This window comes from Polychytrium aggregatum (genome assembly GCF_025602895.1).
Source record: "Polychytrium aggregatum strain JEL109 chromosome Unknown BJ171scaffold_40, whole genome shotgun sequence".
Classification (NCBI taxonomy): domain Eukaryota; kingdom Fungi; phylum Chytridiomycota; class Chytridiomycetes; order Polychytriales; genus Polychytrium; species Polychytrium aggregatum.
In genome coordinates this window covers 206,022-219,827 of record NW_026516242.1, presented here as the reverse complement: position 1 = coordinate 219,827, position 13,806 = coordinate 206,022, and the positions used below count along the sequence as shown (strand labels likewise).

General features: G+C 59.2%; 5 protein-coding genes across 5 annotated transcripts; 3 read left to right on the top strand and 2 right to left on the bottom strand.

Annotated features, from left to right (window-relative positions):
• Positions 1-502: 502 nt before the first annotated feature.
• BJ171DRAFT_518493 (ribonuclease H2, subunit C) lies at positions 503-1,973 on the top strand. The gene is made up of 4 exons (XM_053112247.1): positions 503-992; positions 1,191-1,265; positions 1,496-1,662; positions 1,831-1,973. The coding sequence occupies exons 1-4, from the start codon at positions 875-877 to the stop codon at positions 1,876-1,878; spliced, it is 408 nt and encodes a 135-aa protein (XP_052963451.1). The 5' UTR covers positions 503-874; the 3' UTR covers positions 1,879-1,973.
• A 58-nt stretch (positions 1,974-2,031) lies between these two features.
• On the bottom strand, positions 2,032-4,994 carry BJ171DRAFT_518488 (nucleoporin complex subunit 54-domain-containing protein). Its single transcript, XM_053112246.1, has 8 exons — positions 4,973-4,994; positions 4,059-4,592; positions 3,736-3,815; positions 3,456-3,568; positions 3,190-3,283; positions 2,930-3,040; positions 2,489-2,749; positions 2,032-2,367 (listed from the first exon to the last, which is right to left on the bottom strand). The coding sequence occupies exons 1-8, from the start codon at positions 4,980-4,982 to the stop codon at positions 2,248-2,250; spliced, it is 1,323 nt and encodes a 440-aa protein (XP_052963450.1). The 5' UTR covers positions 4,983-4,994; the 3' UTR covers positions 2,032-2,247.
• A 211-nt stretch (positions 4,995-5,205) lies between these two features.
• Positions 5,206-6,333, top strand: BJ171DRAFT_518487 (signal recognition particle, SRP19 subunit). Its single transcript, XM_053112245.1, has one exon. The coding sequence runs from the start codon at positions 5,346-5,348 to the stop codon at positions 6,105-6,107; it is 762 nt and encodes a 253-aa protein (XP_052963449.1). The 5' UTR covers positions 5,206-5,345; the 3' UTR covers positions 6,108-6,333.
• Positions 6,334-6,659: 326 nt separating this feature from the next.
• BJ171DRAFT_570461 (uncharacterized protein) lies at positions 6,660-8,151 on the top strand (the record flags this gene model as incomplete). The annotated part of the gene is made up of 3 exons (XM_053113636.1): positions 6,660-6,743; positions 6,873-7,131; positions 7,238-8,151. The coding sequence occupies 3 exons, from the start codon at positions 6,660-6,662 to the stop codon at positions 8,053-8,055; spliced, it is 1,161 nt and encodes a 386-aa protein (XP_052963448.1). The 3' UTR covers positions 8,056-8,151.
• Positions 8,152-8,828: 677 nt separating this feature from the next.
• Positions 8,829-12,240, bottom strand: BJ171DRAFT_214366 (uncharacterized protein). The gene is made up of 14 exons (XM_053106405.1): positions 12,002-12,240; positions 11,753-11,859; positions 11,556-11,633; positions 11,217-11,296; positions 10,986-11,123; positions 10,770-10,879; positions 10,480-10,650; positions 10,241-10,364; positions 10,036-10,114; positions 9,816-9,912; positions 9,614-9,698; positions 9,361-9,481; positions 9,074-9,211; positions 8,829-8,991 (listed from the first exon to the last, which is right to left on the bottom strand). Exons 1-14 carry the CDS (start codon positions 12,124-12,126, stop codon positions 8,924-8,926), a joined length of 1,521 nt encoding a protein of 506 aa, XP_052963447.1. The 5' UTR covers positions 12,127-12,240; the 3' UTR covers positions 8,829-8,923.
• Positions 12,241-13,806: the final 1,566 nt, after the last annotated feature.

Below are 13,806 nucleotides of genomic sequence, written 5' to 3'. Positions count from 1 at the left end.
GGTGCTGTGGACCTGCTCGGATGCATCGCCTCGCTGTGCCCTGGACTGCCATTCCCCCATGCAGATCCATCTGGGCGCCAAGACAGACCGCCAGCACCGTCGCTGCCACTGCCGCCTTCTATGCCTCGGCATCGGCTCCTTGTCCAGGCCGTTCGAGACTGAGCTCGACAAGCCGAGCCATGCCACCCGGCCCTCCTCCATTGATCCGGCCCGCCAGCCCCCACCCTCCTCGACACCAATCGGCAGTCGCTTTCACATTTTCGCAGCACCACTCTTGCACCAGTGCGGCATCGCTTTCAGGTCGTCAGCAGGCCGGCCAGAGCAAGCACTCGGCCCCTCGGTGCAACGAATCGACAGCGGACTCGGCCCAGCTGCGTCGTCTGCGTCGCCTGCGGCTGGCTTTTGCCGGTCCCATGCCCCAGCCATCCGGACGACCCGGCCTTGGGTTCGTCTGGGTGTCTGGCCCGGTTGAAGGAGCGCATCGAGCCTGCTGGTGCACTCGCCGGGCTTTGTTTGGCGGGTGGGGGCATTGGGCCTGCTGGAGAGGTTTGTCGGGAGGATGCATGTTTCAGACCAGGGTGGGCATGTGAGGAGCAGCGCGAGGGACGAGGCAAGGCCAGAGACGACATCTGATCGCCTCGCCGACCCGCTCGGCTCCAAAGGCAGCCGCTTGATCTGAACCGGCGGCCACTTGATCTCGACGGGGAAACCATTTGACTTTGCGTCAGAGACCACTTGATCCCGACCAAAGACCATTTGACCTCCACCAGGGACCACTTGGGGTTCCCTCTCCTGCTCCCGCCGACAGAGCCACCTTCTACCGTCATCTTGACACACCGCCCGCCTGACCATCGCTCGCAAGTCGCCCCTGCGCATGAGCCACCCACGCATCCACCTGCTGCCCTGTCGCATCGGCTACTCTGGCCCAGCCAAGGTTGACCAGTATTTTGTCGTTACGCCTCGGCCAAGCACCGACCACCCGGCCTCCTCGAGTGAGTGGGACTCGCCAGCATCTCGGTCCGGCTGTCGTCAGATCCCGTTGCCTTTGGCCTGCTGCGTTGTCGATCTCCTCCCAGATCTCTGGGATCTGCATCCCTGATCGGATGGCTATCTCCATGACGAGACAAGAACCTGTCCGTCGGTCTCAACATCCAGGGTCGCACTCCTTAACGCCGGCATATCTTGTCCAGCCGCAGAATGGGAGTCGTCTTTCCGGGGCAGAGCCCTTCGAGGCCGCACTGTCCAGCTGCCGCCAGGATACAAAGGTGCAGGCAATGACCTGCTTGTGGCCTCGTCCATGATTTCCGTCCATGATCTCGCCGATCTTCCACTCCATGATTCCTGTTGATCTTCCATCCCATGATTCCTGTCGATCTTCCACTCCATGATTCCTGTCGATCTTCCCATCCATGATTCCACTCCAAGATCTCATCGATCGTTCAGTCCATCTCCTCACCCACACCCACCATCTATCTATCCACATCGCAACTCTCAGGCACCGTCTATGCCCATCCCACAGAGGGCGACGATACAAGCTCAGGTCCTGATCTGAGTCGACCCACACGCATCTTTGAGGAGTTTGTCGTCTGGGGCCATGACCAAGTCGACCCAGTCACCCATCCGGCCATAAACCTCAGTCGCTGGATCGAGGTTGCCGAGGCGGTGTGTATCTCTGGATTCGCTCGAGGGCAGCGCCGTGCTGTGCTTGCGACTCTGCTCCCATCCCGCACCCTGTACTGTGTACAGCACCGGGGTCTTCTCTGTTCTTGATGGCCTGTGTCGAGACTCTGATTTCTTGTTCTGTCCTATCGCTCATATCTGTCAACGCAGCTCCACAACGACGATTTCCCAGATACCGATGGCCCGCTTACCCGATGAGCGATGCATGTCGATTGCCACTTGCTCCTTTTGCTCGTCACGGCGGATCAGCAGCCCACTACTTTTATACTACTACATCAGTCCATCGCATCACATCATTCTATCGCACCGCCCCAGTCCATCGCACAGCCTCCACCGGCTAGAGAACGGATGCTTCCGACATAATATCTGTATTGGGGAGTGGGTAGCGCAGCTCGGGCAGCGGCACCCAGACAAGGCAGAGGTGTGTGAGGAATGTCGTTTGCGTTGGTGGGAGGGGGGGGAGGCCAGAGGGAAAAACAGCCAGAAGAAGTGGGCGCTGCATGGTGGTGTCAGGGTCCCATCGACTTGCACGTCCAACCAGGTTTGGTGAGGAGAAAGAAAGGTCGGCTATGGCATCTTCGAAAAGCTGTTGTCGGTATATCCCTTGTTCATGAGCTCGGCGTTCTTCTTGTCTGCTTGGACAACTTGGATCAAGATGTTCAATCCCTTCTGCGTCTCCGACAGAGCCTGGCGAGGATTGCAGACATGATACGAGCGAGGGAGATGCGTTGATTTCGGGTATCGCAGCATCGCCGGCGTGTCCAGCCCGCTTTGGTATCCAACATTCGGCCAAGGCTGCCCCTCTTACCTCATAAATCTTGCGCAGACTCTCCTCGTCCACCACTTCAAACTCCCCAGGCCGTCCGGGCATCGCCGAGCCCGCCACGCTTGCCAGCCTGCCGCTTTCCTTCAGCATCTGCAGCTGGGCCCACTGCTCGTTGACCCGTCCCCGTAGCTGCGATGGCGGCTTGAACTCGCGGTTGATGCTCTCCAGCCGCGTGCGCAGTGCCTCTTCTTCGGCACCGATCGACTGGCCCTTGTTGGTGACAATCTGGATTTTGCTCATGATCTGAGCACGCACACAGGGCGGCAAGGTGGCCATGTGGCGTGGCGGCGAGCGACAGGAGCAGGGAATCAAAGCACACGGCAGCCAAACGTTCGCAGGTGTGAGTGGCGCGACCATGGCTCTTGGAAGGGCTGACCACAGCCCCAGCCTCAGCCAGAAAGACTTGCTGATATGCTACTGCACCTTTAGCAGCCGATGCGCCAGCTCGCGGTGTTTCCGCTTGTAGTCTGCGATTCGGACGGTAATGTCCAAGTAGTGGTTTTCCTGGATCTTGTTGAGCTGCCGCAGCGCATCCTGTCGCATGCGATTCGTCGGCGAAAGGCGGAAAGGGAAGGCGGTGGATGCGATCCGATTTTTGCCACGAGGACGCATCGCCGTTAGATAGCGTTGGTATGCCACCAACCCCCACGCCACAGCGACTTTCGACCATTCGTGCTACATACTTCTAGCACTTGACGGTGACGATTCGATTCGTTCTCCTGCTCCGCGATGCGCTTCTGGATATCCCCGAATCCAACAGCCAGAACCGGGACCATGCTGGATCCAGCACGGCCATAGTGGGCGGGCATTGGCATGTCAGTACTTGCTGCCATGATTCCGAGGTGTTGTCGGGAGGAAGGGATTGCATACTCCCACAGACACCGACATTGACTTGTCGTCGAAGGTCCAGCTCCTCTTCCCTCCCCAGGGCAAAGACAATAGGACGCACCACGTTGGATCCGGGTTGTCCTTCTGAGCCTGGTTCCAGAGGGCTTCGTCATGGTTGGCTGGCCGTGTGTATCTGGCAGCTTCGCTGGGATGGACCAGGTTGTAAAAGTAGTGCTACATGCGTTGATAAAAAACGGAGCGATGGGGCGGGTTTCAGGAATGAGAATCGTGCAAGAGTCGGCACGTGGTCGACGCCATGCTCCAGGAGAGCATGCATTCTATGCCCATGTCTGGTCGTCGCCTCGTTCGCCATGTCAGCCTCGCAAAGCTGGCATCCCTACTCTGAACTGGCACTGGGGCTTGGACGGATCCCAAGCATTCATCATGTCTTGAATCGCATCTTCGATCGTCGCAGGACGTTCTGAGGGTCGTGGTGGAGGCGGAAGGTGAGGAAGGCATATCCAACAGGATACAGTCAGCCACAGCGATGGGCGGGGACGCCCTCGAACGAATCATGGTCCAGTCGATCTTGACTTGGGTGTAGCCACAAATCTTCTCGATTCACAAGACTCTGGTCCCGGGGTGGAAGCCTTGAGCAGTAAAACATGACCCTGCCGAGGAATGCGCCGAACGAAACGGAAACGGAAGCGGAAATGATGCTTACGCTGCTGCGGAATGAGGGCGGACGGTGCAGCCTGGGCAGCTCCAAAGAGCGAGGCTCCACCAAAGGGTGCGACTGCAGGAGCCGCAGCCCCGCCGAATGAAGTGCCACTGCTTCCAAAGAGGCCGCCTCCGGCGCTGGGGAAGCCACCGGCGGTCGGGGCCGTTGTGACGGTGCCGAATCCTCCGAATGCGGATGTGGGAGCGGCCGCAGGGGCGGCCGAGCCAAAGAGCGGCGCTGAGGCTGCAGCGGGCACAGATCCAAAGCCCCCAAGAGCCGGGGCCGCCGTCGATGCTCCGAGGCCGCCAAAGAGCGAGGACGAGGTGGCCGGGGTCTGAGCCGCCGATGCGCCCAGACCAAAGCTTCCAAAGGACGGGACAGCCGGGGCGGCTATGGCCCCGCCTCCAAAGCCGAATCCGGCACCGGGTGCTGACGACGCAGGCGTCGCTGCCGCTGCTGCACCGAAGCCGAGGGCCGGAGCGGCGGGCTGTGCCGCAGAAGCGCTGCCGAACGGGAATCCTCCGGACGATGATGGCGCTGGAAGAAGAGGGAGGCGGATTGTGCGGGTGGCCGCGGAGCGAGAAGACAGAGAGGGGAGGGTCAGGGAATCGATCGGTTGGCGGGATCGACCCGGGAGGAGATCGTGCGGGTCTTGCATGCCCCAGTCGGCCGACGGCGAGTCCCAATGTCGAAACACGTATCGTCGGCCGGCCGTACGCTGATACGGAGTGAAATCGATGATGCGGCCGGCAGGAACAGCGATCTTGGTGTAGATCATCGCGCCAGACGGACAGACCGACGCCGGTGTTGAGGCCGATCCAGCCATCGCAGTGGATCTCGGAGGCTCGAATAAACAACGCCCCCCACTCAGCGATCGACTCGCCGTGCTGGCCGCACCCTTCGCGGCAACGACATACCTCCGAACATGGTGGACTTGTGAGAGAGCGAATGTGCTCGTCAGAGCCGCCGCAAAGAAAGTCCAAAGCCGGCGAGAGCGAGAGGCCGGCGAGAAGCAGCGCGTCGACAGCGAGAGCGCAGCAGGCACACAGACTGTGCGGGCTGCAGCTTGCTGGTCCATGCTCGCTGGCTTCTCGCTCCCCCGCCAGCATCGGCTCTCCTTTGCGCCGATCTCTTGCATCCATTGATCCCCTCGATCGTCTTTGCATCGATCGTCTTTGCATCGATCGTCTTGCGTCCATCTGTCCATCGACCTCTCGACATCGAGCTCGAGCCGCCTGAACCTCCCATCCGCCTTTCCCCCCCGACACGCCAACCGACAGCCCCGCAGCCATGGCCGACCGCTCAACCGCATACATCGAGGATGACGACGAGGACATTGACGAGATGGACTTTGATCTTCCCACCGACCTGGTCAGTAACCTGACCATCCAGGATGTGGACGGCCCGCTGCTCCAGCTGGCCGACGGATCGGACGAGCCCGAAACCAGCCTCGTTCCGTCTGCATCCGTTTCTGCACGCCGTGCCCAGATCCTGCAACAGCAGCAGCAGCAACAGCAACAGCTCCAACAGCCCTCTGCCGAGGAGATCAAGAACTGGGTCTCGATATATCCCGTCAACATCGATGCCGACAAATCCATGGCCGGGGGCCGACGGGTGCCCAAGGCCGTGGCCGTGGCCGAGCCCTCCATCGTGTACATGTTTGCGGCAGCCCAGGCCCTGAACCTGCCCTGCATGGTCGAAAACGACAAGCGACATCCCCGCGACCCCTTTGCCTTTGGTCGACTGCGTGTGTGCCTCAAGGATCCCCAGGGCCATCCCGTCCGGGCGGCGATTCCAAACAAGATCAAGCTGCTCTCGGAGATTGCCCAGGGATATGCTGCCGCCCAGGCCCGCGTGCTCGCCGTCGATGCTCGCATGTCGGACGTGGCCTCTGCCTCGCGCTCGCAAGTCTCCAAGAGCTTCCTGGAAGCAGTGGTGCCTCAGGCTTCATCGTCTTCGTCGTCGGCGACGGCGGCGACCCCAGCCGGAGCGGCTGCATCGCCATCGGGTGCCAAAAAGCAAAAAATCAAGAGAAAGGTCATCCGGGGCTGATCTTGTCTCACACAACCCGCTCTCCGCAGAATAAAGCATGAGGAATCGCAGGCGCCGACGCTCGACAGTGGTTGCGGCCAAAGGGATTGTTGTTGATTGATTGATGATCAGTAGCCAGCAGCGACATCCAGCGGTAAGGGCCGGTACTGATACCCACCCAGCGATAACTACCAGCAATGTCCACCAGCAATGTCCACCAGCAATGTCCACCAGCAATGTCCACCAGTAGTGTCCACCAGGATGGTCAGCAGCGACCCAGGCCTATTTTCGTCGATGCGTTCTTGGCTCCCCGCCAGCACCTGATGTTGCACGTTTGCCCAGCGCCGGGGGGCTAAAAATAGAGTGTCGTCGGGCTATATGTACAGCCGCCGTCGCCAACACTATCGTCGTTCGTCGTCCGTCGTCCATCGCCCGTCTTCCCACGCCCTCCCATTGCCTGTGTTGGGCTGCTGCCGCTCCAGCCCAATCCTGCTCGACTGTACATCCCCACCACCACTCTGCTGCACCTTTCCCTCGCTGCCTCCACCCGTCTTCCCACGCCCTCCCATCGCAATGATTGGCATCCTCGACACTGCTTCCTGGGAGACCGAGCGGGAGATTCGCTCCCACCGAGTCTCTGTCCCCTTCAAGATCGAGGTAACAGTCTGGCCATTTGGTGCTTGACCTGTCCGTGGATCTCGAGCATCTTCACCTCCCGCCGCTCACAGACCCGGCCCTGAATGACACTTGTGCACATCCGTCTCTCTTGCAACTCTCTTTGACCAGATGGACCAGGTCTGCCGCCGGTTCTCGGTGCCGATTCCCGACGGCTCTGACAGCCGGACCCAGTTCCGCAGCTTTGACCAGCTCGTCAAGGCCCTCTACAACTTGCCTATGCACACGCGGCTGGCCTTCAGCTGGGTCGACGAGGAGGGCTCGCTCGTACTGATCGAGAGCGACCTCGAGTGGATCGAGGCCGTCCGCTGGTTCTGCGAGCGCAGCGAGGCTGTCTTCAAGCTCCAGGCCAAAATCGTGGTGCCTGAAGGTTCGTGCCTCGCCCTCCCAGTTCCATGCCCACGGCAGCATGCAATCGCATAACCTGAACCCCCGCCTCAACTTACGTTCCGTTCCCACACTCGTTCCGACACCAGTCCACGGCACCGCAGCCCAGCACTTGGGCTTGTGGGCCCCCTACCGCGACGATGACACTGTCGTCGCTGTCGCCGGGACCGATGGCGATAGCGAGTTTGCCAGCACACCTGTCCGGCTCGTCGATGCCCAAGAGCAAGTGACCGACTCCCTCTTTGTCGAAGATGAGACCAACGATGACGATGACAGCGAGGATGAAGATGGCCAGGATGCTGACAGCGACACCAGCGACTCGGATGCTGATGAGGCCGCCAACTATCCGGCCGACATCCCTTACACCTCTCTCCCTTCGAATAACGTCTCCGAGACCAGCGAGTCCTGGATCCGACAGCTCGAGAAGCAGGAAGAGTGCGAGAGCCTGCTGACTCCCACGGATCACTCCACCGCTCTCCATCACTCTCTCCAGCTCGGCCCCGTCGATCCGGATCTGCTCTACGTGCCCGAGGCCCGCATTCTCGAGAGAATCCCGCTGGCCGTTCCCACGCTGCCGCCCAAGATCACAGTCTCGCGGTCAACCGAGACCGAGACCCAGATGGCCGAATCGCACTCGACCCAAACGCCCGACCGCCTCACAAAGTCCGTCAGTGTCGGGCCTCAGGGCACCGCCGCCGTGCCCAAGATCTCGGTTACGGTCGAAACGTCGACGGAGCAGCTCCAGTTCGCCGACCACGGCTGCCAGTCCGGCGAGAGCTTTGTCCGTCCGCCGCCCAAGATCACCATCTCGACCGGCACCGGCACCGGCACCGATACTGGCGCCGACACCCGCGTTCGATCGGTGTCGGTCCAGTACGAGGTCGACGACGGCTTCGTCCTGCTGTAGCCGAGCCATCCACTCCCTCCCTCTGTTTGTTCTGACGAAATGCACAATCTCTATGCAGTTTTTCTCGGGTCGCTCTTGGCCATCGTAATCGCACTACTATTTATCTGATCAGTGCCTCCTGTCCCGCGGTCTACTGCCGTTTCTGCGTGGGGTGCCCGGTGTGTTTGGATCTTGTGTGATTAAAGGGGGTTGCACCGCTGGACCGATGAGTGGAGGTCGGTGGGCAGCAGCAGCAGCAGCCATTCCAGTCAAGTCCAGGCCGTTCCCGCTTCTCGCCTGCCACCACTTCTGCCCAGATCTCGCGCGGGATCGCCCAGTTCATCCCCGTCCCGCCCGATCATCTCCGTGCCAGCCAATCTGTCAAGCTGCTCATCGCCCGGTTCACACCTTGCATGAGGCGAAACTGACCCAGGTGCGTTTTCGGCCTTGGTTTGCCCGACCTGTATTGGCCAGAGCCCAACCGTGATGACGACGCCGCACGATTTAAGAAGAGGAGGAGGGACCCGGGTGTCCCAACGATGGCCCTCCTCTTTGGTGACAAAAAACGATACACCAGAGCCAAATAACCCTTGGCGCTTCTATAGCAGCAAATCTGAGTTATGGGGCAGGAGCAATCCGACTCTGTTGGGAGGGGAGTACAAATGCATCTATCATTGTCAACTGACCGACCGACGTTAGGACGATCAATACAACGAGGATGATCGATACAACGCGGATGATCGGTCAAAGACCGATCCGACGAGATCCATGAGCCGACACATCGTGAGGGCTTGGCCCTGAACCCAGCTGATCAAGCATCGCTTCAGCCGGACAAGCATCCCCTCAGTTGATCGGACGCTCCCTCAGTTGATCTGGCATCTCCCGCTCATCAGGATTCTTCCCAGCCCAGGCTTTTTTCGATGGCTTTCTTCCATTTGTTGAACATGCGCTCTCGCTCTGAAACAAACCACATGCTGCAGTGAGTACAATCCCTTCGCGCATCATCACCACGTTTGCCGGACACCTCCCCGATACATACCCTGCTCGTCGCTCTTGGACTCGAACCGATCGATCGACTGCTTGCTTCGGAACTCGTCGACCGAGGCCCATACCCCAACAGCCAGACCGGCCGCGAGGGCTGCCCCCAGCGCCGTCGTTTCCCTCATCTTGGGCCGCTCTGGATAACACACGATGGGATCAGTTGCGTTCGTGTCTGACCTGGGCTCAGTCATTCTTGGGCGACCCAGCACTCGACTGCAGCCTCTGCAGCTGCCTCGGCGACCCACTAGGCTCCTCTGTCCCCTAAAAGTGCGCACGGATGCTCACCAACGGTGATTCCAATAACGTTGGCCTGGATTTGCATGCACAGATCCGAGTTGGTGAGTCCGCCATCAACCTTGAGGCTGGTGAGTGGATGGCCACTGTCCGAGTTCATTGCAAGGAGAATCTGTCGGGAGATCAGGAGTGGGGCACGGCTCGAGTGGTCAGGATCAACAGCGCTTGCCGAGTACGACTGCACCCTCGAGGGCCGCCGATTCAAACGATCCTGAGCGTGGCAGCCCGGCAAGTGAGAGCGAACCTCTTTGGTCTGGAGACAGACGGCTTCGAGTGCAGCCCGCGCAATGTGCTCCTTGGTCGAGTACTGAGTCAGTCCGACTATGCAGCTGGCGAAGAGGGGACGATCGGTTAGAGTGGAGATGGAGATCGGCCATCATGGCAATCTCAAAATAGATCCATCCATCGTTGGCTTTGAGCGCACAGCCGAAGCAGCAAAGTATTACCCTCGCGCATCAGGGCGCCAGTGAGGAGCAAAGAGGCCGGAAAACGCCGGGACGAAATAGACGCCAGCGCTATCGGAAACGTTGGAGGCCAGCACATCTGCCAGAGGACATGGCCAGGAAGTGGCATGTCAGTCGGACACGGCAAAGCATCTATCGATGGGCTGGAGCCAGTGCAAGTCCCGCAAGTGCCGTTGCTGCTCCGTCGTTATCGAGGGCTTACTGATCTCTTCAGCACTCTGAATGATGCCCAGATTGTCCCGCAGCCACTTGACGGCGGCACCGGCGATCGCGATGGAGCCCTACGGATGCAAGTTCGCAAGAAATACAGCATCAGCAAAGTTGCTCCGGCGGCCACGGCTCGCTCCATGGACACAGCAGCACATGCGGACCGGGCTGCTGTCTGACATCTTCTGGTGCCGGCTCACCTCCAATGCATACACGGCAGGAGCGGTCTTGCCGAGTTGGTATCCCACAGTAGTCAAGAGGCCGTTCCTGGAAATGATTGGAGTGGAGCCCGTGTTGAAGAGCATGAAGCAGCCGGTGCCGTATCTAGAGTGTCGTCGGCAAGGAGCGGGTGTGAGTGAGAGCGGGAGAGACAATACAGGACGGCGAGTCAATCCACCCCCAGGTTCGCCCAGGTCGGTTCCGACATGATGACACTCACGTATTCTTGGCCTCGCCAGGACTCATACACAGCTGCCCGACGAGCGCAGCTTGTTGGTCCCCGAGACATCCCGCAACGGGCAAGCCTTTCAGCGGGCCATCGGCGAGAACGCCATAGGTTTCCGAAGAAGAGCGAATCTCGGGCAGAGCCGCCCTATCGACTCCAAAGAAGCTGCATTTGGGCACGTGTGAGATTATCTCCGTCCACAACGATGAGCGAGCTCCGATCCGGTCCGCTGAGGAGCCGTGGTGGTATCAGTGAGAGCCGCTCTGGGCTCATAGACAACGTACTTGCAGAGTGCGTCGTCCCACTGCAGCGTCTTGAGATTCATGAGCATGGTGCGGCTGGCGTTGGTCACGTCGGTGACATGGACTCCGGTGGAGCATCCACCCGTTAGTTTCTGTCGCAGCACAGCCGGCAAGGAGATGAGAATCGGCGTGGAGCCCGGCAGTCGTGCGCTGTCCTCGGGATGTGAAGCGTTGGGGACTACGAAACAGGCTACTTACGTAGATCAGCCATGAGTCCACTGTTCCGACCTGGAGACGGCCATCCTCCTGCGCCTTGGCGACTTCTGGGACATGGTCGAGCAGCCAGCGCAGCTTCACAGCGCTGAAATAGGTGGCCAGGGGAAGTCCGCAATCGGTCTGGTGGGCGGAGAGCCAAGCGGATGAGCGGCTCGAGGGACGAACATGGGGTACCGCAACATATCGCGACCAAACGAAGCGACGGCTTCATACCAGGAAATGATCAGCTTTCTTTGAGTCTGTCTTCTGGATCAACGAGTCCACTGTCTCGCGAGTGCGCACGTCGAGCCAGACTGGTGGTAACCGGAGCAGAGCAGGTCGTTAGTTCGTGCTTGGTTTGATGAGAGCGACAACTGTCCGAGCTTGGCGGCTTGTCCAACCCAAAACGATTCAACACGTATCACTTGTGAAGCCACTGGGACAAACTGCATGGATATTGGCTGGCCAGGGACATAGCCCCGATGCTCTTGGTCTCCATGGCGGTCACCGAGCTCAGAGCTACTAACTGAATGCATGTCGATGGGGGAGGGTATCGAGTATGGAGATAGTTACCGATGGCATTGTGCAGGGGGCGCCCGGTGCTCTTGTCCCAGACACACGTAGTCTCCCGCTGGTTGGTGATTCCAATGGCTGGGTTGTCCGGTCGTTGATGCAGATCAGGCAACGGACAGAGTGAGTCAACGGAGCCGGCCAGGATCGACTCATCGACAGTTGGTGCATTTGAGAAGGCGACATTCGGAGACCGTCACCTCGGATATCACGGGGCTCAAGGCCCTGCTGGACCATCTTCTCGACGGTCTTGCGGATGCACTCTTGGACATTGGTAAAGATCATCTCTGGATCATGTTCGGCCCACCTGCAGCGACAGGACGGCGCCGTCGGTATTGCAGTGGTCGCGGTGGAGGTATGTCAGCCGCGCTGCCCAGACTTGGATGATCTGACGCACTCTCCTCTGTGGTCTTCTGGTGAGGTGGCTATTGTCAGACGAAGGCGCTTACCCGGGAGACGAGAAATGGGTGTCATGTTCGATTTGATGGGAGGAGACGATCTCGCCGGTGCGGGCAAAGACCATGAAGCGCGAGGAGCTCGTGCCTTGGTCGATCGCTCCGATGTATTCTGGCATTGCGGCAGACGGAAGGGAGGAATCGGTGGATGTGCTGAGGAGAGCTTGGGCACGGCCTGGTGGCTTGTCGGCCCGGTCCTGGCTTGGAGGGTGCTTGCAGATGGAAGGAGAGGCTGCCTCCTGGCCGATGGGGGTTTCGATGGGAAGCCTTGGCATGTGCCTGTCATGCGCGGCTTGGGCGTTCTCGGCGAGAGCAGGAGAGCGGGCGAGGGCTGACGAGAGCGTGTCGGCTTTCGGAATCGGATCGCTGACCATCACTATCGATTTTTTCCGACCCCTCACGGCTGCTCATCTCGAATATGAATACACGCTGTAGACCAAGATGCAGCAAAAGTTGGAATCCGGCCATGGTCGGTTGACGGCATTTGGTATCACCTTGAGCCGATTGACGGTGGTGGTGGGCAATTGGTGTGGAGGAATGACCAATTGTATCATTGTTGGAAGCTCCACTCCGATTGCGGACAAGAACCACCACCATCTGAATCTCTCTGGTTGGAAACCTAGTCAAGCGTGGCTGTGTGTCAGCGAGATGACATGATCGTTTGGCTATCAGGCAAGACTCACCTTGACAAGATGTCTTCCCACGACTGATTGAGCGAGCGATGCGTTTCTGGATCTGAATCAAGGATGCCACTGCGTAGTATCTCGGCCAGCCCAAAATGCGCTGGATTTGAGGAGATTCTTTCTTCCCCAAGGGCAGAACCAGCCATCGTCGCTATTTTCTCGTCAGTTGGCTCCCCGCAAGCGAAAGACATCACCCAGGCGACCAAGTGGATCCAGAGCACCCACAAGGCCCTTGGTCTGCAGGAATGGATGAGCACCACACCAAGTCCCAAGATCCCTGGGTTGGCTTCCTTCCTGCAATACATTCGCCATGTGTTCGATGGAGACATGCTGGAGAAACAGCTGTACTTCAGCCTGACCCGGCGACGGCGATTCAAGCGACTCGATCTCCACAGCAAGCGACAGCGCACTGTCCACGAGATGTGCAAGCAAGTCATCGACCAGGCACCAAGGGAGACCGAAGTGGTGATTGCCTTTGGGAATGCATCCTGGGAACAGGGGAAGGGATACGCATCCAGTCCCAGGAGGCTCAGGTTCGCCAAGTACTTTGAGCAGTTCCACCACCACCAGAGACGACCACCAGACCGATCCGTCTCCAAGATCCATGTGTGCTCGGTGAACGAGTTCAACACATCACAGGTGTGCTCACATTGCCGGGATGCCAAGCGACTCGAGTCACTCGAGTATCTTGACATCGAGAAACCACACTTTGTCCGGAGCTGTGCAAGCTGCCATACGCTGTGGGATCGAGACATCAATGCAGCCAGGAACATGATCTCAGTATGCCAGTCGATCATCGCCACAGGAGATCGGCCGGGTGTATTCAAGACTGTGCTTCCCAAACCAACCAAAACAAAGAGATTGCCAACGAAGACAGGAGTGCAATGCCATGGCCTACCCGCTGGGTCTACAGTCAGTCAGCGGGCTTCAGAAGCCAGAAAGTGACTGTCCCGTTTCTTTCTGGATAGACTGTAAGTATCTCGCACTGTTCCTTGTGCATTTCGACAGTGGATGCCGGGTCACCCATATTCTGGGCAGTCCACTTCGGGGTTGCCATCCCTCTTGGGATGGTCGATGGGAGGTGTTTGACTCCCTTGTGCAAAGTGTGTGTGTGCA